Source organism: Loxodonta africana, chromosome 7 (genome assembly GCF_030014295.1).
Source record: "Loxodonta africana isolate mLoxAfr1 chromosome 7, mLoxAfr1.hap2, whole genome shotgun sequence".
Lineage (NCBI taxonomy): Eukaryota > Metazoa > Chordata > Mammalia > Proboscidea > Elephantidae > Loxodonta > Loxodonta africana.
Window position 1 is genome coordinate 126,465,681 of NC_087348.1, and position 24,027 is coordinate 126,489,707.

The following is a 24,027-nucleotide window of genomic DNA, read 5'->3' on the forward strand; positions in this document are numbered from 1 at the left end:
GGAGCTCACCCATCAGCAACTGCAGTCTCCGAAGTCTCCACCCCAAGTCTCCCTGCCTCCAGAGCACTGATTGCGATTGGCTTGCACCGCTGTCCCGTTAGCTCTTCCCGAAGTGTTGAGTGGCGTAACTGTCTCGCTCTTGGCCTTGGTCCCTCCCTTCGTTCACCTCTGAAGCTCCGCCCCGTGACGTCACACGTTGCCGCAGAGCGCGGAGGGGGGGAGTCTCTGGATCCCCCGCCCCCGTCCACTTTCTCCGAGAGGGGCGGCCGGGCTGAGTGCAGGGAAGTGAGGGCTCTTGGTACACAACGTGCCCAGGGCCTTGGCGCGAAGCCCCGCCCCCTCCGCACGCACGCCGAGAAGAAGGGGGTGGGGCCACGTTAGCGTCCGCGCCATCTCAGCCCGGCAGTGGCGGCGAGGCCGGCTCTCGGTGTATGGTTTGCCCTGCCAAGCGCTTCTGCTTGGTGCCAGCAATGGAGGGCGTGCGCTGGGCCTTTTCCTGCGGCACTTGGCTGCCGAGCAGAGCCGAGTGGCTGCTGGCGGTGCGATCGATCCAGCCCGAGGAGAAGGAGCGCATTGGCCAGTTCGTCTTTGCCCGGGATGCTAAGGCAGCCATGGTACTACCGGTCTTTGGTATTTACAGTCAAGGAAGCAGATGCTGGGGGAGGTGGGCCGGGCTGCGGAGACCCACCTTCCTGCCTTAGGGTCGACGCCCGCGCGGTGGCCCGCGTGGGCCGGCCCGGGGCGAGACCTCGTCGGCGCTGCAGTGTGTCCCGTGCGCGTACGGCCTTGTCTCGACGGTCTTTGTAGTCGTCCCGGAGGCCTCAGTTGCTGAAAAAATTAGCTCCTCCCCCGTTTATTTGAAAATAGAGACCCTACTACACCATAACATAAGTGATGAAGGCTTACGAAGTAGCATTTTTTTTTCCGTAATAATGTTTTTATATTTGTATTTTTAAAATGTTTCCAAATTCTATTTTTTCCTTGGCTTGGGTCCGTACCATATGCTTTATCTGGCTATTAAATATCCCAGCAGTCCCCAGGCACCATGCACGTGATGGGCCTTAGAAAATAATTGAATTCGTTTAGCTTTGCACCCCGTGGAACTGAACGAGGCCTGAGCTAGCCTCCATTTACCAAGAAGACTGAACTGCAGGGAGAATGCAGACCCAGGCATACCTTCCTGACTAGATAGTTTGGGAAACAGTATTTTGAATAGAATCATTTATTTAATTTTTTTGGTAACAACTGTGAAGATTGCTTACAAAATAAATACCTCTAGTATAGTGGTTTGAAACAACCTCTAAATACCATTGCTTCAAAGACAGTGATTTCTTGGGAATGTCCCTATTTCAAAACACTATCTGTTTGAAATGTGGGCTAACTGATGGTTTTTTGAAGGGGTATTGGTAAATTTTTCTACACTTTTTTTTTTATTAGTAAGATATAGCAAAATGAGCAAATTTCAAAGCCCTGCAATATATAGAAGTTGGTGTTAAAACTGAAGGAAAATAAAAGACCTGAATATTTTACAAAATATTGTGTTACGCTTTGTCATCTTATATCTTTGGTTTCTTTTGTGTGTTTGTGGTCGTTTGTTTCTCAATAATTAATGAGAGTGGGAGAAATTGTATGAGTATAGATGAAACAAGTCATGAACTGCTAGTTGTTGAAGTTAAATGATGGGTATATAACATCCAGAATGCTCTTACATATGCCCAAAGATCCAGGTCCAACAGGGCTGCTCACTGGGGATTTTCTTTTTTTTAATATAACAGCAAAACTAGAACCAGCCTGAATGTCCAGTAATAGGGGAATAGTCAACAAGTTATGGTACATTGATGCTATGAAATATGCTACTGTTAAAAAGAGTGCACGGACCAGACTGATACATACATATGTGGGATGATGTCCAGTACATGGCAGAATGCTTCATATAGTATGATCTCATTTATATATATAACAGAAACATACAAACACACTTTTAAACACTTAAAGGACTGGAAGGATCCCTGCTAACTTTTATCATCCTGTTAGCAAGGGAGGGATTTGCTAAGGAGACTGACTTTTTCCTCTGTGTACTTAAAAAAAGAAAAAAAATTTTTTTTTTGCTTAAATCTTAGCAATGCTATAATAATTGCTATTTTAAAAACTTTTAAAGGTCAATATTTTAGATTAGATACCACAAAAATGTACTTTGATATAGGCAGAGTACCTAAATCTCTAGTAGACATTGATATATACTTAATATTTTATATACTTAACAGGCTGGTCGTCTGATGATAAGGAAATTGGTTGCAGAGAAATTGAACATCCCTTGGAATAATATTCGTTTGCAGAGAACTGCAAAAGGAAAACCAGTCCTTGCAAAGGACTCATTGAATCCTTATCCCAATTTCAACTTCAACATCTCTCATCAAGGGGACTATGCAGTGCTTGCTTCTGAACCTGAGCTGCAAGTTGGAATCGATATAATGAAGACTAGCTTTCCAGGTATTGTTGCATTTTTGTGGCACAGAAATTATAAGTGTCTTGATGTCTCAGTTCTTACTTATTGAGTAATGTCAGGCCGGGATGTTTATTATAGAAGTTTAAGTTTAGGAAAAATCTCAATACCCAGAGGTCATGTATATGAGAGAGTGTATTTCTAAAAATACCATATTTCTTTGAATGTTATCAGACTTCTACATAAAGGCTGGATTCTCCATTATGGGAGAATCTATGTAATGGGCTGCCTAGAGGTAAATTGAAAATATAAAGATTTTCTTTTTGAATCATACTTCAGCTTATTATGTAAGATTAAATTCAAAACCATTTTCAAGGACTCCTAAATTTTGTAAAGAACAGTTTTTCAATAGCTCAGTGTAAGTCTTATATTTAAATAATAGATGACACATTGAATTGAACCTAACAAATCATCATTTTTATATAGCACACTATTTAAAAACAGTAATTATGGTGTAAGAATGCTATTTTATTTCTTTCAGTAAGTTGTTAGAGTAAAAAAGAAACCTCGAAAGTGAAGTATGTTGTTGTCCTTAGAGATAACTTGTCTTTGTGCTGTATCTAAATGCAGCTTTTTGTAGTCCATTTATATAAGTAAAAATGAAAAGCACTTGTTAAAATATTTAAGTTGCTTATATATTGCTTTAGAAATTTGTAAGCGGTAGTTTTAGAAGCTGCTACTGTATACTGAGGAGTTCAGTGTACCCAGACAATTTTACTGGGGTACAGACTTTCTCAACTACTCTCATCATCATCACTACTATCATAGCTAACATTTAGTGTGCATTTACTGTGCCAGCAATGCTTTTTTTTATATTCTCTGATTTTTTGGGGAAACTTTGGCGGTGTAGTGGTTAAGAACTGTGGCTACTGACAGCTGCTAACCAAAAGGTCGGCAGTTTGAATCCACCAGGTGCTGCTTGGAAACCATATAAGGTGGTTCTATTCTGTCCTGTAGGGTTGCTATGAGTTGGAACCAAATCGAACCGACTCGACTGCAATGGGTTTGGCTTTTTTTTTTTTTTATTTGCTTATCCCAGCCACCCTCCGATGAATGTACTGTTGTCTTTAATCAGAGGATAAGTAACAGTCTAAGAAGAAAGAGCTGTTAATAAGAGAACCAGCATCACCCTAATTTCATAGTGCAATTGCTTGATCTCCATGGTGCCTCCTTCACAGGGTCTTCACTTATGTGGTTCCCTCCGTCTGGAAGGCTTTCATTAAGTTTATAGTCCACCCACATTTCTGCATGTTGGTATTGGTTGCCCTCAAATCAACTCCGACTCAAGAGGAGTCCATGTGTTGCAGAGTAGAACTGTGCTCCATAAGGTTTTCAATGGCTGTAATCTTAATTGAAGCATATTACCAGGACTTTTCTTCATGGTACTACTGGGTGGGTTTGAACTTCCAACCTTTAGGTTAGCAGTCCATTGTCAACTGTGTAACGTTCAATAAATGTCAAATGACTGTATAAACCTTCTGTGCTAACAGTATAGGCTTCAGAATATGTCCGTGAATCTCTACTCTCACTTCTGCTTTCATTGTCTTTGCCTTGCATTTTCCCACTAGCTACTTTTTCTCTCACCTGCTCATAAAGCTTTTTCTCTTACAACTGTGTTCTCAGTGTTGCTCAATAGGAGGGTCTGGGAGTGATTTTGGAAACGTTGTAACAGTTTTTTTTGATCTTGAGTCCATGGGTGAGCTTTAAGGGATTTTTTTTTTAAGTTCCTGAAATTGTTGGCTACATTTTGTATGAATGTGCACTTGTGCATTTTCCTGGGGGGAGGATCTGGTTTTCTTGAGTGCCAAAGAGGGCTTAGTCTAAAAGAATCACTGCTATAAAGGATTCAGATGGGAATGAGCCCATATGCTTTTATAGCTTTCTGCTGTCCTTTCATGAACTTTGTTTTCCCAAAAGCAGAAATTGCTGGAGAAGCCATTACTCCTTAGAATACAGTCAGCACAACTGCACAGTAGTGCTTGTCCAACAAACTGACACCTGCCTGGAAATTATGCCTGCGACGAACAGATTTTATTGCCAGTTGGCATGGTGGGCAATGTTGGCTTATGACTAGTATTGGATAACCAAGTATATTACTAATTGCAACTTTTCATAAATGATAGAAAAGTAGTTGAGCAAAAATTAAAGATTCCATTTCTTGCTCATTATGTACTATTAGACCTTGTTTTTTTTTACTTTTTTCTCCCCAGTATTTTTGATTGACTAATTGAGTACTCTTACTTGAGCGATCAACAATACCTAGGTTTTTTCTTATTTAACTGTTTGATTGGCAAAAAGCTTTTAATATTCTCAGTAACAGGGGAAGAAATATTTTCCATTTGTCACAAGTATTGTTATTATGCATGGACACACCATGATTTCTCGGTGAGGGTGGAAAGTAGGCATTGGTTTGCTTCTTTGGAGAGTCATTTGAATTGCTTTACTTACCAGAGTAACTAAGGAAATTGAGCAAAGGGAAGTCATTGCTGACTGATGGAGGGTAGAACTTAGAAAGGACAGCAATAAGGGAAATACTATAGTTTATACTGTTACTGTGTAGTGTCTGTACTTTGTACTGTTACTGGATCTTGAACTTTCAAGATAGAGTCAGGCTTTGGGGCATCATTAGTATATTGAGAGACTCGATTCCATTACTCCAACTTGTCTCTGGGGGTCAGCATCCCATAAGAACTTGGGGCATTTTCTTCCCCCTTTTCTACTAGGTGTAGCTCACTTCCTTTCCCCTCCCACTTCTCCCATTGCTGCTGTGGCTGTGTAGGAGAGAATATGTTGATGGACCTAGGAAGCTTTGGGGTTCCTTTTGGCTGCATGCCCACTATTAAAGTGATTATTGCAGCTACCACTTTATGCTCTGCTTAATGGAGAGAGGAACCTTATACAGGGTACATAGTAGGCGCTCACAAAATACTTGTTCACTGAATGACCAGTGTAGAGGGATTATATGACACTGTGGGCCCAAGTATATGTATAGTGCCAGTGCAGTATATTTCTAACCCTGCAGGATGCTGTCTTTCAGGTGATTATAATTTGCTGCCTGCAACTGGGAAATTCTGGTTGTTTTTTCCTTCATTTTCTAATTTTTATCTACCATTAAATGCTTCTTGTGCTTATAAAGAAAGGATAGTCTTATGACTTGTTCAGTTCTAGTCTCATATTTACAAAGTAAGGTAAGATAAGATAGGCAAGACAGAGTTCAGAAACTATGACCTAAATTTGGGAAAAGACAAATATTTTTTTTCCATGGTTTTTCATTTTCACGTTTATATTTTTATAATAAACTGCTGGATATTAATTGACAATATAAAATGACCCATAAGTATGTTTTTGATATAATACCAATTTCCTAGGTTTGAAATGACTATCACAAAAATGCTCTAGAATAACCATTATTTATTAGCTGAAGTACCAACACCCCCCCCCAAAAAAAAATCATTGTTGAGTTGATTCTGACTCATAGTGACCCTATAAGACAGGGTAGAATTGCCCCATAGAGCTTCCAAGGAACGACTTGTGGATTCAGGCTGCTGACCTTATGGTTAGCAGCTGAGCTCTTAACCGCCCAGCAACCAGGGCTCTAGCACAGTAAGTATAAATTAAGTGGTATCATTTGATAGCTAGGAAGGTGGTAGAGCCTATTTCTTGTCTCCTTCCACTGTACTATCTCTCCTGGACTATTTTAATAGTCTCCAAATTAGCTTCCCCTTGTCACTTTTCACCTCACCTAATCAGTGCTTTCTCTGTACAGAGTGGTCTTTTAAAATACAGCAGTTTTCTTAAAACTCTTATGTTGGTTCCCATTGCACATAGAATAATATTTAAGCCCCTTAACGTGACCCTGTTTTCTTGTTCTCTACGTCTCCATTCTCATCTCTAGCTGCTCTCCTCTTTGCTTATATTTTCTGTCCATACTGTTTTTTTAATATGTTTGACGTGGCAAATTTTTGCCTATTCAAGGTCATTGAAAAAAAAACTGATTCATCTGCCTGCTGTTCTCTTTTCTTGATTACCTGAGCCCTGAAGAATGAGTAGCAGCAAATACCTCAGAAATGGACTTTCCTGACCACCTGATCTCCCAGAGCATCCTCCTGTTCTTTTGTTTTGTGGCCCTTGTTTGTAGTTATGAGTTATTTGATTATCTGCCTCCCTCATTAGATGACTGTAGGAACCGTGCTTCTTCTGTTCACAGTATACTCAGTACCTACCTACCAGAGTGTGTAACACATAGCAGGTACTTAGTAAATATTTGTTGAATGTATAAATGATAGGAGGTCAAGGGACCTTTTCCCTCAATTCCTTTAAAAATATTCCTTAAATTTGTTGCAAAGAAAAAATGGGTATGTAGCCACAATGAAAACCTATATTCATAACAGATTCTAGTTAGAATATGAGCTGTTCTCATCAGTGAGTTTAGGATTAAAATAGTTCTTTTTTGAGTGTTCTTCCTCACCCCTTCATTTTTCATCCTAGCTGCTTGCTTTCATTTCTATCCCTTTGAGATTCTCTTTTCAACTTGATTGCTGCTGCAATCTATTCCACTATCATTTCTGTCAAGGCTGTGCTACATTCCTCTGGATGTGCATTTCACAGAATGTGCTTTAAAAAAATACAAAACCCATTGCCATTGAGTCGATCCTAACTCACGGCAGCCCCATGTGTTACAGAGTAGAACTGCTCCCTGGAATTTTCAGGGCTGTCACCTGAATCAAAGCAGATTGCCAGGCCTTTCTTCCCAGATGCTCTTGCATTTGTTGAAACTGCCAACTTTAGATTAGCAGGTGAGGGCAAACCGTTTGTGCTGCTGAGTGATCTTTTTCTGCTATACTTCACCTTTAGAGAGAAAGAAGGATGTTGCTGCCCCTTGTCAGTAACATACAAGAGGTTTTGATCATGTGGTTTGTGAAGCCTATTTTGGCAGCTCAATATTTGGAGAGCTGCCTTGGAATACACAGATGGACATTACTCAATTCCTTATAAATAACTCTGTCCCATTTTCTTTAGAAGAGTGGTGAATTTTTCACTTTATCTGAGATACTGTTTTATATACACATTTTTTGGAGAGGAATTGATGTAGATGGGCTTTGAGGCTGTGGTACTAGTGGGAGGACTTTTTTATAGGTCTGCAGAAGCAGCTAAGGGTATTGGCTCTATATTTTTTTGTGGTAGGTTACTGTTGCCTGTTTAATAAACTTGTTAGTTACTGTGTGGTCTCGATTATTGCAGAACACATAGTGGTTAATATCTAACATTGCTTTCTGTGTAAGTTTTTTAGTCATATTTTTTCTAGTGTGTTTGCTGCTTGTTAAGTTCATAAATGTGCAATAGAATGATTAAATGGAGTATCATGGTAGTTGTGAATGTGTGATGGTATTAGAAGGATATGTCATCTTTATAGTTTAATAATTATACTGTCTTCAGGTAGTTTAAGGGACGCAGTTACTGTTTTACTGCTATTTCCTGAGCATTTTTAAAAATTCCTGATTCCTAGGTCAACTGTGTTCTTGTTAACAGAATATTCACTCACTGTGTATTTGCAGCAAAATGCCACAGTGTGGTGCTGTTGCGCTTTGGCTGAATATTTACAAAAACCACCTATTTCTGTTGCTGTCAAATCTCTATTTTGTGCAATAGAAAAAATGCTTTCAAAGGTATATGAAGACGTGCTCTTATCAGACACTTTTTTAGTTGTACATAATCAGTTTTATGATTGCTTTCCATTGATTGTGCTAGATTGCTTTTTATGTTAATCAGTTTTTATTAGCATGCAGGTTTAAAGTTTTTTCCTTGATTACCCCATCATCCTATTTAGTTAAAAATCAAAGGGCTTCTTAAAGCTTATAAAATTATAACTTGAAAAAAACCAGCAAACCAGATGACACCGTAGATGGTAACAGGCATAGCTTTTAAAAATTTCAGGCTTTTTGGGTATTAATCCATTAACGCTGCACTGTTACTGAATGTATGTATATAATGGTCTCTTCCAGTCCAAGCTAGCCGTTACTCTCGTTGCTGTTATTTATACAGTTTGTACCAGAATCCATTCAAGAGGAAACTGAACTCATGCGGGTCTTCTGCTCCCGGGATTTAGAATCTCTAATTTTACTTTTGTCACTATCGTAAGCTACATTACTTTCTGTAAGGTGTTATTTAAGGTGTAATTTGCCAAGACAGTATGTACTAGTCATGCATTTTAACTGAAGAGTTTTTAGTAAGGTGTTTCCAGTTAATAAAATGCTCGGGGATATGCACCAGACTATCAAAGGGTCCGTGGTCCAAAAAGGTTAAGAATCTTCTGTCCTGGGGCTCCTAAGATAACAGTTTAATATTTCAGTTCTGTTAACACAAAATGATTTTGTAGCTTTGCTGGTGTACTTTTAGGAAATAACAGTCTTTTAACATTAATATGAACACATACAAACAGTAGACATCAATTAATTTCTAATGTGGATTAGAATAGAGGGTTAAGGAGTAGAAGAGTTAAATGAGCCTGATGGACTTGCAGATGAGTGAAGTTTGTATTGATCTGAAGGACAAGAGGAGAACATTTTGGGTATTTTGAAATGGGGATGATAGGGGAATTATAAATCATTTTGTGGGAAAACTGACTTTTAATATTTAGTACTTTCAGCCTTTGAGATACCTCTAGGAAAGACACTATAAACTCTTTATAAAGGTAGGAACCTTGTCTGTTTTGCTCATCGTGATGTTCCTGGCATGTAGCGCTTGTTAGTTTTTAGAATGAATGATCGTAATAGGAGTTCTAGTGGTTCGTTGAGTTTTCATGGAATAAGTTTGTGATTAAATGCTAGTAAAGTATTAAGTAGGGGAAGTTGACATCTACTTTTTTCCAGATATACTTCTCCCCATAAGAAATGCCCACCGAGAATATAGTGCCATTAGTGAGAGTTCAAGGAGCCTCTGGGTGGTGCAAATGGTTAAGTACTAGACTACTAGCCTAAAGGTTGGCAATTCAGACCCACCCAGAGAATTCTCAGAAGACAGACCTGGCAGCCTGCCTCTGAAAGGTCAGAGCCTTGAAAACTGTATGGACCACATGGGTTCTACTCTGACACACATGGGTTCTCCTTGAGTAAGAATTAATAGCAACAGACATCAACAAAGTAGTCAATCTGCTAATATGAATTGGATAAATAATTGATACCAGCTTTAAGAGTTGTAGTTAACTATTTGGGAATCTCAGGTTTTGGAGTTGGGTATTTTAGAAATGGGAGTTCATGTTTAGAGAAACAAAATTGTAATATTTTAGAAAATACAGTAGAGAGTTATATCTTGTATTTTCATTTATACTTATGCCTTTACATCATATCCCTTGAGTTCTGTCTGTCTTCAACTTTTTCTAACTTTGTTAGAGTTCAGTTTTCTCATTTGTAAATAAGGGCATTCAATTACAATCTCAAATGCACACTAAAATTCTGTGACTAAATCCCTGAAGATGGAAGGATGCTGCTAACTAATTTTTGTATCTTCTGAAATTGTACTGTGTAATATGATAGCCACTAGCCGCTGGTGGTGCAGTGGTTAAAGAGCTATGGCTGCAGTTCGAATCCATCAGCTGCTCCTTATAAACCGTATGAGGCAGTTCTGCTCTGGCCTATAGGGTCACTGTGAGTTGGAATGGACTCTACAGCTATGGGTAGCCACATGTGGCTATGCAAATACAAATTTAAGCTAATTAAATTTAAATATAATCAAAATTTCATTTCCTTGGTTACACTAATCACATTTCAAGTGCTCTGTTGCCATATGTGGCTAGTGCCTGCCATATTAAAGCAGATATAGAGCATTCCTCTCACAGAAGGTTTTGTTGGACAGCCCTGCTTCAAAAAATCTGAAATAGTAACTTGCGTATAGTATGCCCTCCAAAAATATTTGATGATTTTAATTGAATTTGTTTATCCCATAAGAAAAATACAGCAACTAAAAGTCTCTTGATCCACAAATGTGTATCAGTTTATGACCCATTTTTCAAATTGCAAAATTGAAAATTCATTTTTTACTTCATTATAGAAATACAGATGTTTGGTGAATTGCATGAAGTGTTTCTGTCATAGATAGGAATGGTTTAGTTCTTTGTTTTTGGAGGTGAGGACAGGGAAGACCTAGATAGAGGAATGCAGTAGGACAGCTGCATAGCTCCCTCCACCTACTTGTGCATAGGAGAGACCCTCTCTCTCCACTGGTGATAATGGGGTTAGCAAAATGATTAGAACTCCTGATAAGAGTTCTGGGGTTTGGGATGGAAATTGTGCCATTCATATCCAACATTTACATTTAAAAAGATTTTAGTTCACAAACACCAAATTCTTAAATGAAAAATAAATGCTTCTTGATGTTTTTAGTAGTCAGATAACTTTACCCCACTGTAAATTTGAAACGTTTGAAAGTAAGACATTGATTTTATTTTATGTTTAAAGTTTCTTTAGAATTCTAATCTCTTTAAAAAATATAATTGAGAATTCTGATTCATTAGTTTTCTCAGCAAAGACAGATTTAGAGGGGGTTTTTGTGTGTGTTTTGTAACTGAGAGTTGATTTTTAAAGCTATAAGTCTGTGTTAGAATTTGTTCTGTGTAAACAAATTCTTTTTTTAAAAAAAATTCATTAAAATACTCTATTTTAAAAAAGTGATTCAGTAGAATGTTTCATCACTTCCAAAATATTATTTCCATAAAAATACTATGAGAATTCCATATGACCAAAAAAAATGGGCACTGCAAATAAAACATTTATATGGTTTGTATCTTACATTTTATTGCAGAACTTACTCTGTTTATTGTAGCGAAGTGCTCTGGCCCACTGAAAAACAAGACATACTAGAATAAGTAGGTATTTTGCTCTTACATATTTTTGGTTTTCCCAGAGAAGGTTGTTAAAAGATCTTTTTTTTTAATGTTTTCACTTGTCTTCTTAGTGTAATGTGTTCATTATTTTGGTCTAACTAGTCTCAAATGTAGTGAATGCATTCATCTTCGTGAAACAAAAATATACTAAAAAGGAAATGTTTGATTCTTTTCCATTGTTGCCTCTGTTGTTTCTTAAAATTGAGCCAGCTCCTAAGGATGTGACCCTGTGAAGACTCCCAAGGTTACTTACTCTCCATGGTGGTGGATCTTGTCACAAGGAAGGGATCCTTTATTCTATAACACAGGGCTCCCAGTGCATAGCATTGTAGCAGCTGGGTTCCCTGAATCTAGGAACATTGTCTGTCTTCCTGAATTATCTCTAGCACCTCGTATGGCACCTGTTACCTAGGCACTCAGTAAATATTTGTTGGATTAATGAATACTGAGATAATTTTTGTATTATTTAAGTAGAATTTAAAAGTTAAGCCACCATTTCAGGAGGGTTAGACATTGGTCATTTATTTTTAGAATGTTCTGGGATGTTTTGTTTATTGACCAGTGATGCTAAGGAGATGCTTCAGATAAAAAAAATGACTATTTTACAGCCACATCCCAGAAAAGACTTAAGAATTAAAATACGCAGTTTTTATTTGGAAAAGTCATGTTAGAAAACATACTGAAAAACAGTTAATTTGAAAGAAATAAGCGTATATTACTTTTCCAGACACAGTGATAACTTAGAATAAAAGAATGACCTTTAGCTTTCTGCTACTCCTCCCTGTCCCCCCAATTACAATAAAGGCATTGTTTCCTTTTTTCTGTCTGTTACATAGTGAAGTAAACATTTAAACTCCAAAGTAGTGTAACTCTATTTTATCAGTGTTTGCTGTGGGTTTCTGATAAATATCCTACCATCCATCGAAAATTTCCTCTTATTCTGGTTATTTATGGCTGCTAAATTTTATCACACTTATTAATAAAAAGATGCTATTTTTCTTCTTAATTGAATTAAATCTAATAATTCAATTTAACTTTACTGATTAATATTAAACCACCTTTCTGTCTCTGAACTAAATCCTTCTTGCTGTGATATGTTACTGTTGTAATTTCCACTTCGATTTATTGGTATTTTATGTAGCTTATTTTGACTATATTAAAAAATAAAATTAATCTGTAGCTTTTTGTGCTGTCTTCAACAGTTTTGGTAATAAAACAGCTATTATTCTGTTATTTTCTCAATTGACAGGTCGCGGTTCAATTTCAGAGTTCTTTCATATTATGAAGAGAAAGTTTACCAACAAAGAGTGGGAAACAATCAGAAGCTTTAAGGACGAATGGATTCAGCTGGATATGTTTTACAGGAATTGGGTATAATTTCTTTCTAATTTGAGAATAAAAGTCCATAATGATTCTAAAATCTTTGAGGGAAAGTACTTCAGTTACCCAGTAGTTCATATAATGATTGAAATAAGTGGGTCGTTATTTGGAAACATCGTGATTTTTGTGCATATTATATTACATTATGATAACGTTTGTTTTAAGAAAATTTAACCTGTAATTAATGCTCAAATAGAAGGTACTTATCGATAAAGCTGAAACCAGGCTTTGTATTTATCACCGTTTATAAACATTGCTTTTTCTCTTAAAGGAACTCTTACCCTTGAAGTCTGACTTAACACACATTTAGGTGGCATTTACTAAATGCCAGAGACGTTAAGTACTTCATAAGTTAGTTAATTCTCACAGCCAACCTATGAGTAAGGTGTTAGTGTTGTCCCATTTTACAGATAAGGGAATGGAGGCACAGAGAGCTTAAATGATTGGCAACACTGGTTTGTCCTCATGCTACTAAGGGTTGAAAAAAATAGCTTATAACTGTAATGTAGTGTAGTGTAAAAAAATCCAGATGTGTTGGGGCCTGTAGATTTTATGAGAAATTTATCTACTAAATGGTCTAAAGGAAAATCTGTCTCTTTACATCTTAGGCACTGAAAGAAAGCTTCATAAAAGCCATTGGTGTTGGATTAGGATTTGAATTACAACGACTTGAATTTGATATATCACCATTAAATCTGGATATAGGTCAAGTTTATAAAGAAACTCGTTTATTCCTGGATGGGGAGGAAGAAAAAGAATGGATATTTGAGGTAAGAAATGTATCAAAATTGTTATAACCCTAAGAATTTCCATATCTTTATTGTGTATGCAGTGTTCATATGCAAGGATAGACACAGTAGTCCCTGGGTGGTGCAAACGGTTATTGCGCTGGGCTGCCATCTGAAAGACTGGAGGCTTGAACCCATCCAGAGGTGGCTTAGAAGAAAGGTTTTGGCAATCTACTTCTGAAAAATCAGCCATTAAAAACCCCGTGGAGCACAGTTCTTCCCTGACACACATGGGGTCACTATGAGTCAGAATCAACTTGATGGCTGTTGGTACTGGTAGGCTAGATACAACTGGAATCCAGTCCTGGTGCTGTGAAGGTAAAGTCAGGGATACTGTGAAGGCATATAATGTTTAAGTTGGGACTTGAAAGATGAGTCATAGTGAGTTAAGTAAAAGTGGAAGGGAAGGGGGGCCTAGGCATAGAGAACAGCTCTGGAAAAACCCTGAAATGGAAATAGTTTTGTGTTTATGAAGAACCAAAGGAGGCCACTTTGACTGGACCCTGATGATGAGATTTGATAGAGGTTCCAGATTAGGCTGGTAAAAATCACTCAAGGCATTTTTGGTGGAATTGAAGATTTTAGTCTCTTTCTGTATTTGATTTTTGTCACTAAAAATTCTTGGTTATTAGAGTAATCCAAGACAAACTCATTAAGCCAAAAAAATTATAGGCTACTGGAGTGGTTCATATAACTCGGTCTCACATTAGCTAGAATTGGCACTGGTACATTCAAAACTTTATTTCTTACTTTTGCCTTTCTGTATGTCCTGGCTTCAGTTTTCTCCCATCCTTGTTTCTCCTTCTACACACCAGCTTTCTGAACTTCTCTGGTCAGTGTGACAGGAAATGTACTGCCTGTCACTCTTGCATATAACAGTAGTTTAAAAACACAAAGATATTGGTGAATTGCCTTTCTGTTTCCAGCCCAAAAGCTCTGGATAAGGGACTCATTGGCCTAGGTGGGTCAGAGACTTATCTCCAGACCAGTCTTGTAGCTACAGGATTAGTCTGCTGTGATTGGCTCAGCTTCGGTCAGATGTCCAGAGCCCAGTGAATAGGTTATAATGTGGTTGGTCTTGCTGTAATCTCCTAAGTAATATGCAGAGAAAGGCAGTTCCCTGAAGAAGGAATTAGTGATGAGTGGGTGAAACAGGAAGCGTTCACTAATTTTATCCAGAGAACTTAACAGGTGTTAAGTAGGGAGTAATAAGATCAGATTTGAATTTTTAGAAGACCACCAACTCTTTTGTCTAAGATGTAAGTGGAGATTAAGGGAGTGAGATGTCAGAGCAGTTGTGAGCTGTGATTTATACGGCCATCTGTTGAGATACAGAACACTGTAGAACAAGCGGGTTGTTGAGTTTGAGATGCCTTAGAAAAACCCGAGTGAAGATGTCAAGTAATCAAATAGAGGGCTGGACTGGAGAGGGGAAAATCCTAATTATTAGCATGTGGATAATAGTTGAAGCCATGGAATTTGCAGTTGAAGCTATCAGATTACCTAAGGAGAGCTCTGAGTTGAAGCTGTCAGATTCCCTGTGGAAAGTACATAAAGTGAGAATAGAGAAGGGCCTAGGACAGAGGCTATTAGGAAGTGGGCAGCCATTACCCAAACAACTATTTACATTGTATTTATTTAAAGAGTGTCACATTAACAGATTGTCTTTAAAATGTAAATGTAAATTTTGAATGAAATTTCTCCTTTTGCTATAAATAGAAGTGCTAGACATATCCATGCAGTACTTACTGGGATAGAAAAAGTAGCCCGGTGACCCACTCAAGCCAACCTATATATGAAAAGTGTGTTTACATAGGAGTAAAGGGGTGGTCTTGCTAACATTAGGAAACACTAGGAATCCTGTTTTGGCGTGTTCTCTGAAGTAGAGTCAAATTTGTAGGAAAACTTCCTGTTCTCAGGAGTTTAGAGGTATGTGTGAAGATAGACTCTGGTACTTGTGTGAAGTTTGAAGGCAGGATCCTGGTTGGATGGCTCTTGCATGCCGGAAGGGTGGGAAGAGTCACCAACTGGGCCAGCTGCACTTCATCTTTTTGGGAGCAAAGATGTCTGAATTCCAATGGGCCAAGTATGTGCTGTGAAACATGGTAGCTACTGGGCTCGAAGTGTCTTGAAAGGTTCTCAGCCAAGAGGATCCCCAAAAGAAAGAGAGTGAGCATTCTGTTATATATTAGTTGCTGAAAACAAGAATTACAAATCAGCTGTAAAATGCACTCGTAGCACAAGGGGAATGGTGCAGAGCTGAGGAACTGGAAGTGGTTCTCTGAAAATTCCAGATACATCCCACCATTTGGATATTTGCTATAACACAGGGCTCCATGAACTGGATTTCAGCAACGCCCATCATTTCTTTGCCCCTTTCTTCTAGTCTCATTTCCTCTCTGCCTCTCACTCCCCACCCTAGAGAAACCACAGTCGAAGAGGAGGAGTGGAAGAGCAAGGTGACGCCAACGGAAAGAATACAAATTTGTTTTATGATTGAAATAGGATTATTATAGCTAAAAGTGAATAATGAACTATGGGCTTTGCCTAAGGTCTTGTCCAGGAGCTGGAGAGGGCATATTTGAAGGCAGCCATTGAATAATAATTAAGTTCTTGACTGAATACACCTTAGTGTTGCCCACTCAGTGTACCAGTTACAAAAATATGAGTGATTACTTTTACAAAATGTATACCAGTACATATATTTTAAGTGTGGGTGTTTATCGTATGAACTATAAACAGGAGGAGAAAGTGAACCTAACACAGTGAGTATGGTGGTATGGACAGCCAGAGACCAAGGGCTGATGGGAGAGTGAAAAGCATAAGCCAGACGAGCATCCTTGGAATTAAGGAACAATACAGAGGAGGTCCGTGTCAGGGCATCTCTGAAGTGCCTCACAAGTTAAAGAACCAGCCTTTAGGCTTGTCACTGAGAAAGAGCTACAGTTACAGTGTACAGCTGTAGCTGTCAAGAGTGATCTTTTTTGCTCTTTTCCTTTCCCCCACCCCCTTCCACTGTTACATACTAAAATTTCCCACCCTAGAGAAACAGAGACAGCATAGTGAATGGGGGAGGCTATGGAGTTAGGATGCTCTCTTTCCTTAATGGACATTGCTAGCCCTGAGTTAAGTTTGAGCTAGGGTAGGTGGGAAGAAGATGCTCTGTCAGATGAGATAAAGATTATAATTGGATCAGACTGGACAAAGCATCTTGATTCAGAGAAAATTTAGTACTTGAAAGTGATCAGAAATGTCATACAGAGATCTGTTGAGAATTTTATCCAGGGAAAGGGAAAAATGAGCTATCGGCTCTTGTTTAAAGGGAAATCAGGAAACAGAATGAAGTTTCCTTCTATTCCCACCTTCTGGAGTCTTAACTCCTTTACTAAGCTGAAAACAAAGTAGGAAGAGGGTTTAGCTCCTCCCCTCTTTTATGCCTAAATGAACAATCTGCACAGGACAGTTTGGCAGCACTCTGCTCCCCTCCCCTTTTCCTACTCTGTAGATACTACTTACTGAAACAACCAGTCATATCCACACACCCTTTCCGGTTAAGGTTTTTTCTCGTATCTCTTTAGAGTCTAAGTATACAGACCAGCAAAGAAAGTACTGTTACCTGGGTTGGAGACAGGAAAAATCCCTGGCAAGCAGTACATGTATTAATTAATGTAAGTAGTCAACAAAAGCTGTGAACTGCCTCAGACTCTGATGCATTCTCCTTTTTATAGTGTAAGATTTGATGAGTAAGCTGAAAAGAAAAAGTCTCGTTCTGGCAGGCAGCGTTAAAAGAGTGTCTGCAAGGAATTGGAAACAGAGTTGAGGCTGCATATTAACAACCAGCTCCTGGTCTGGATCTGGGAAGGGGTATCTCCTAGCACCAAATGAATGATACAGAAGGCTCAGGTATACTGTCCTTATTCCAGCAAAAAACAGAGGACAGTGTCATCATAGGCCATACAGTAAAATTGTGCACCCCAAAAGAAAAAAGAGCAGTTATTTCCTTGAAGATTCAAACGAAGAATATGAATATAAAAATTAAGAAAATGAGGAGGGTTAAAAATAAAACAACCTCCTTGATATCTTCGATGAACATTCAATATGAGATTGTATCTATGAAGAGAAAGCTGAGAGTCTTAAGACAAAAACAGGACCGTCACTAAAAGAGAGGTGTTAGTGGAAGGTAAATAGTCTGTGAGGTCATCAAGAATAGTGTATAGAAAAGAGGACAAAGAACTTAATCCTGGGACAGATATATATAAGAAGTACACTTCATTGCAGTTGTTAGGTACTGCCGAGTCAGTTTGGACTCACAGCAACCCTGTGTACAACAGAAGGAAACACAGCCCGGTCCTGGACAAACATCACAGTCATTGCTATGTTTGAGCCCATTGTTGTAGCCACTGTGTCACTCCATTTTGTTGAGGGTCTTCCTCTTTTTTTTCTGACCCTCTACCAGGCATGGTGTCTTCCTTCAGGGACTTCTCCCTCCTGATCACACGCCCAAAGTAAGTGAGATGGAGTCTTGCCATCCTTGCTTTTAAGGAGCATCCTGGCTGTACTTCTTCCAAGACAGATTTGTTTGTTCTTCTGGCAGTCCATGGTATATTCAGTGTTTTTTGCCAATACTGTAATTCAAAGGCATCGATTCTTTGGTCTTCCTTATTCATTGTCCAGCTTTTGTATGCATGTGAGATGATTGAAAATACCAAGGCTTGGGTCGGGAGCATCTTAGTCCCCAAAGTGACATCTTTGCTTTTTAACACTTTAAAGAGGTCCTTTGTAGCAGATTTGCCCAGCACAGCACATCATCTGATTTCTTGACTGCTGCTTCCATGGGTGTTGATTGTGGATCCAAGTAAAATGAATTCCTTGACAACTTCAGTCTTTTTCTCCATTTATGCTGTTCCTTATTGGTCTAGTTGTAAGAATTTTTTTTTTATTTATGTTGAGGTGTAATCCATACTGAAGGCTGTATCCACACTTCATTTAAAAAAAAAAGTTTTTTTTGCTACCTTCTAAATAAGAGTTCCAAAACACCTGTCTTTATCCCTTCTTCTCCTGGATAAGCCCTCAATATTAGCAGCCTCAAGCACTCCACCTTCCTGTGTATTGCTACCAAATCTTTTAACTCAGTTTCTTCTATTCTTCAGACTCCTGTTTCTGATTGTTATATGTTTCTATCTGAAAATTCCACAGACATCTCAAATTCTACAGATAGGTCAAAATCATAACTGCCCTTCAAGTTGTTTAACTTCACCTTTCTTTTAATGATATCACCATTTAGTCATCCAAGATGAAAAGCCCAGACCCATTTTTGTTTCCTCCTCCTCTCACCCTACGGCTCCTCTGTTGTCATACAGTGTGGCTACTGTAACATGCTTCCCTTTGAAAACTTACCTGGCTTCTGGCATTTCTGTTGTGTGGACCCCATTTATATCTGACTTGGACTGTTGCATTAGCATCCTGACTGGCCTTTTATTCCATTATGTCATTTCTGCCTTCTTTGGTTTTTAGCCATCATTTCCCTATGAATACGCTACATTGCAAACTGCTCTTTCTTGAACATCGCCAACCCTTCCCTGTTTGTATTCACTTGTACTAATGGTTCCATGACTCCTCCAGTCTCCTTCCTGCCTTCTCTAACAATTTAAGCTCAACCCTAATGCCTTATCTTTATTTCCTCTAAGACCAACCTTTTTCTTCTTATGACATACCATGTTTTGCCTCCTATTTTCTGTATTTATCTACTTGTTTTACTTCCCTAGTGTTCCATTAAGGAAGGGGTTATTTCTAGACTTATAGACTTCTAAAACACTAGCTTGGACATAATCAAGAGTCCCTTATTTATTGCAGCAAATCCAAAGGATTTTCCACTTACTTGAATATTGGTTGTCACACCAAAAAAAAAGATAATATGCAAGAAAAAAATATGAACTCTTTAGCCAAGGGGGAAATCTCATTTTCATAGGCTCTCAAGTTTCATAACCAGTTTTTTTGTTAGGAAAAATTACCACCAAAAAGTTTCAGATGATGCCATTAGATGAAATAGCCTTTGCTTTTCAAAGGAAAGGGCTTAAATATTAAGAATTATTAGAATTTGTGAATTGGAAATATTAAAATTTGTGACAAATACACTTTTCAGTGTAGCCCTGGTGGAGTAATGGTTAAGAGCTACGGCTGTATCTTGGTCATTTAGTGCTGCTGTAACAGAAATACCACAAGTGGATGGCTTTAAGAAAGAGAATTTTATTGTCTCATAGTCCAGTAGGCTAGAAGTCCAAATTCAGGGCGCCAGCTCCAGGGGAAGACTTTCTCTTTCTGTCGGCTCTGGAGAAGTGTCCTTGTCATCAGTCTTCCCTTGGTCTGGAAGCATCTCAGTGCAGGAACCTCAGGTCCAAAGGATGTGCTCTGCTCCCGGCACTGCTTTTTTGGTGATATGAGGTTCTCATATCTCTCTGCTTGCTTCTCTCTTTTATATCTCAAAAGAGATTGGCTTAAGACACTGTCTAATCATGTAGACCTCATCAATACAACTGGCACTAATCCATCTCATTAACATCATAGTGATAGGATTTACAACACATTGGGAAATCACATTAGATGACAAAATGATAGACAGTCATACAATACTGGGAATCATGACCTTGCCAAATTGACAGATGTTTTGGGGAGAATATAATTCAGTCCATGGTAGGCTGCTAGCCAAAAGATTAGCAGTTTGGATCCACCAGCTGCTCTTTGGAAACCCTATGGGGCAGTTCTACTCCATTTCAATACTACCATTGGAAAAAATAGTCAAATTTGAATGTTATAGCTTAAACTTTGCTTTGGTCCCTAAACATTATTTTTTCACCTATCTGGTAACTGTATTACTTTCTTTAAAAAATAGTCTGTGCATTACTGAAATAATATGCAGTTCTACTGAAGCAGCTTATCTTTAATTTAATGTTAAAATATCTCCTGAAAAGACAAAATATTATTGTTCTCTCTGAGTTTAGTGAAGACCATAGAGAAATTTTTGTACGTACAATGTTTTTATGTATAAAAAATTGCAAGCTTAGAAAAGTCTTGAAATATGAACCTAAAGGCTTTAAACATAAGTTGTAAGTTCAGTAGCATTGAATGAGGCAGCTAACTAGATAGCCAGCTTGCTTGTTTCATTCCTTTAACTAATATTTGTTATAGACTTCATCCTAGGCAAAAAAGGATTCACAACAAAGTCCCTGACCTCTTAGAATTTTCATTCTGTTAGGACATTGGGTATTAATAATTAATGTTGTCAAAATGCAGCTTATAACAATGAAGTACATGGCACAGTTAATAACTGACTTATTGTAAAATAGCTTCTCCAGTTCTGTTATGGTAAATTTCATATTCACATGATGCCGATAAGGTCTTTTGTAAATATGATGAAGCTTTATTTTGAAGTCACTTTCATTAAAGCTTGGCTTTTGACAAGATCAGTGGATAAGTTGAAGTGTTTTAGTTGATAGGCTGAATGGAAACTGGTTATTTCCCACAGTTTTCTCTGATAATCACCTCAGATACAGACACTAAAGAACTGCTAATTCCGGTGGTTTTCCAAAAGTAATCATAGCCAAGATATCAATGCGTGTTTTAATGTTCTTATTATCAGTATATTCAGTGTAAGGTATGGGAGGAAGACCTTTCCTTTTTCTCGCACACTACTAATTTTGTACTGAAGCAAGTAATTTTATTTATAATAATAAGTATTTTGAGCTTGTTTTTAGTTCAAGGAAAAATATATTTCTTTGTTTTGAGATATGGTAATAAATGACAGTTGTTAGTATCTAATACTTACAGACATGCTCGAAACAGTATATTCATTAGTAACATTCTTTAGTGTTATCAGTCATACATTATTGTACATATAATTAAACATGAAGTACGGTTTTTGCTTTCAATACATATAATAAGAACTATGCCTTACCTTGGCAAATTTTTGAAAAGTTATCTTTTTAACCAATGCATTGAAATTACCTTGTTCTCATTCTTAGTCACTTTTTTTTTTTTCTTCTCTTTAAACATTGTCTTTAACAGACTCAATTTCATTTTTTGCTACTTTGGGTATCTGTCTTAAGGTGTGGCGGTGTAAAGAAGAGGATAAAGGGTGAAAGATCCCTAAGTAAAATTATTTCTGACTATAGTTTTCTATTTAAACTGCTGTCTTTTGGAAGAATGTTTTAGTGAAATGGCTTTTGCCTCATTATCCATTACATTTTAAAGCCACCTTTGCCTCTGTCTCATAAATAGGAGAACGTCTCTATGAGTTGGAATTGACTTGATGGCAATGAGTTTTTTTTTGGTTTAAGTTTTACCTATAAATTTCTACTATGATTTCCATAGGCCAGAGTAGGTGGCTGACGAAATGCTTACAAACCAATGTTACAATCTGATTTTTTTTAAATGTGTGCTTTAAAAATAAGTGTATGGAGGCGGGGCCAAGATGGCTGACTAGGTAGAAGCTACCTCGGATCCCTCTTGCAACAAAGACTCGGAAAAACAAGTGAATCGATCACGTACATGACAGTCTACGAACCCTGACCGTCAAACACAGATCTAAAGAGTTGACCTGAGTGACAGGGGAACAAAAAGCTGTGCCCTGAAGCAGCAACTGCCTCTGGAACCGGTGTCCCACTCCACAGTCTTGAGCCTTTGTGGCTCCCTGGTGCCGAGTGGCAGGGCTAACTGCGGCTTGCTGAGGTGGGACAGGCCCGGGACACAGCCCTAACCCCTAACCCCCTGGGGTAACCTCGGTAGAGACTCAGCCAGCAAAGCAGACTGCACACTGATGCGGCTAATGACAGAACGATCAACCATGGGGAAGGAGTGACTGTTTTCGGAGCCTGGAGCCAGTGTCCCAGTCAGAAAACCTTGGCGCCGGGCTTTGGACTGGGCACAGGGGAGCTGAGCACGGCTTCCTAGACGGCGCGAGTATGGCTTCCTGAGACAGCGCAAACACGGGACACAGCCCTAGCCCCCGGAAGTGACCTTGGGGGAAGCCCGGCCAGTGCATGCAGGCAGCGCAATGACACGGCTGACAGGAGGAGAAGTCTCCGGAAGGCAGCAACTGGCTTTGGAGCCTGGAGTGCGGCATCCCAGCCAGGGAACCTTGGCGCTGGGCTTTGGACTGGGAGCCGAGGAGCTGACCACAGCTTCTGAGACAGCACAAGCACGAACTAGGGCCTGACCCTCCTGGGCAACCACCACCTAGCCAGCCCAGCGTACACACAGCCCCTCCGGAATCTCAGATAAAACAGTGATCACCAAGCAAGATAAGTAACTCTGTCTATATTGCTGGGTGCTACTCTCTCCTATCTGATCCCTCCCCTCCCTGCCCTAGGCGGCTTCATTAACATTGGAATTTCCTGAGCCAGAGAGTGAAGTGCTCTGCTGGCGTTTTTTTTTCCTAACCCATTCTCCTGGCCTCAGAAAAGCAGCTACTAAAAACCCAGGGACGAAAAATCCTACCCTGACCTCCCTAAACTGAAATAAAAATACAGAACCAGCTCCAGCCAAGCATATGAGGTCCACAGACTTTGGCTTTCATCCCTACAGGGAACAAGGTGGCTATTATAATGCAAGGCAATTCTGATAGAGATCTGACTGTAATTATTTTAGCTGATCACTGGAAAGAAAAGTTTTCTAGGTGTGATATCTCTGCCTATTAATCATAGCCCTCACTGATCCACAAGGGGAAACTGAGGGCTGAAGCTCCACCCAAACCACCTAACCACCTGCCAAAGGGGTCTGGCGATACTGACACCTACCAATTCTTAGAGGTACATGCAATGGGTGCCTAAGGTACAGCTGCAGAGCCCACCCACCAAAAGTGCTGTAGGAATAGAGACACACCTACCTCACTGGCATGTAGGGGAAGGCTGTCAGCATCCTGCCCCCCCGGAGTGTGTCACCCTCCTGCTACTAGAATCTGGTGCACACAACTGTCACCACTACTCTAAGTTAATAGGTGACAGTCTACACCACACAGGTGGTGACCCAAAATCAGAACACCTAAGCTAATTCTATTCAAGCATAGTGAATGGACTCTTAGGCTTATATATCTGGTAACAGCCCAAACCAGCTGGTAATAGGACATAAGTGATTCAAAGGCTACAGCAATCAAGACAGCACAGTCTAGTAGCCCATCTGCATATATTGAAAGAAAACAAAACAAGGTAAGACTCCGTGAGGAAATATAAAATCATTACAATATCTTATAGATGGCTCGGGGACAGCAGTTGACATCAGACCACATAAAAAGCAGACCATGATTGCTTCTACAACTCCCCAAACTAAAGAATCAAAATCTTTCCCAGATGAAGATACAATCCTGGAATTGCCAGATGTAGAATATAAAAAAACTAATATACAGAATGCTTCAAGTCATCAGGGATGACTCAGAAATGAAATGAGACAATCTACAGAAAAAGCCAAGGAACACACTCATAAAGCAG

At 39.0% G+C, this 24,027-nt stretch overlaps 2 protein-coding genes across 4 annotated transcripts in view; one reads left to right on the top strand and one right to left on the bottom strand.

Annotated features, from left to right (window-relative positions):
• The window catches only part of KBTBD3 (kelch repeat and BTB domain containing 3), a 37,965-nt gene extending 37,638 nt beyond the window's left edge, over positions 1 to 327 (bottom strand). For both annotated transcript variants that reach the window (XM_064288865.1, XM_010595430.3), the window contains exon 1: positions 10 to 327. The gene's annotated coding sequence lies outside the window, so the exon portion shown is untranslated. The remainder of the gene's footprint in view (positions 1 to 9) is intronic.
• A 48-nt stretch (positions 328 to 375) lies between these two features.
• AASDHPPT (aminoadipate-semialdehyde dehydrogenase-phosphopantetheinyl transferase) overlaps positions 376 to 24,027 on the top strand; it is a 33,181-nt gene continuing 9,529 nt past the window's right edge. Inside the window, exons 1-4 of one of the 2 annotated variants that reach the window (XM_010595431.3) lie at positions 376 to 614; positions 2,265 to 2,490; positions 12,631 to 12,752; positions 13,370 to 13,531. In XM_010595431.3, the coding sequence (XP_010593733.1) occupies positions 432 to 614; positions 2,265 to 2,490; positions 12,631 to 12,752; positions 13,370 to 13,531 (693 nt within the window). In that variant the 5' untranslated portion in view covers positions 376 to 431. The remainder of the gene's footprint in view (positions 615 to 2,264; positions 2,491 to 12,630; positions 12,753 to 13,369; positions 13,532 to 24,027) is intronic. The other variant, XM_003415611.4, reaches the window with a different exon arrangement.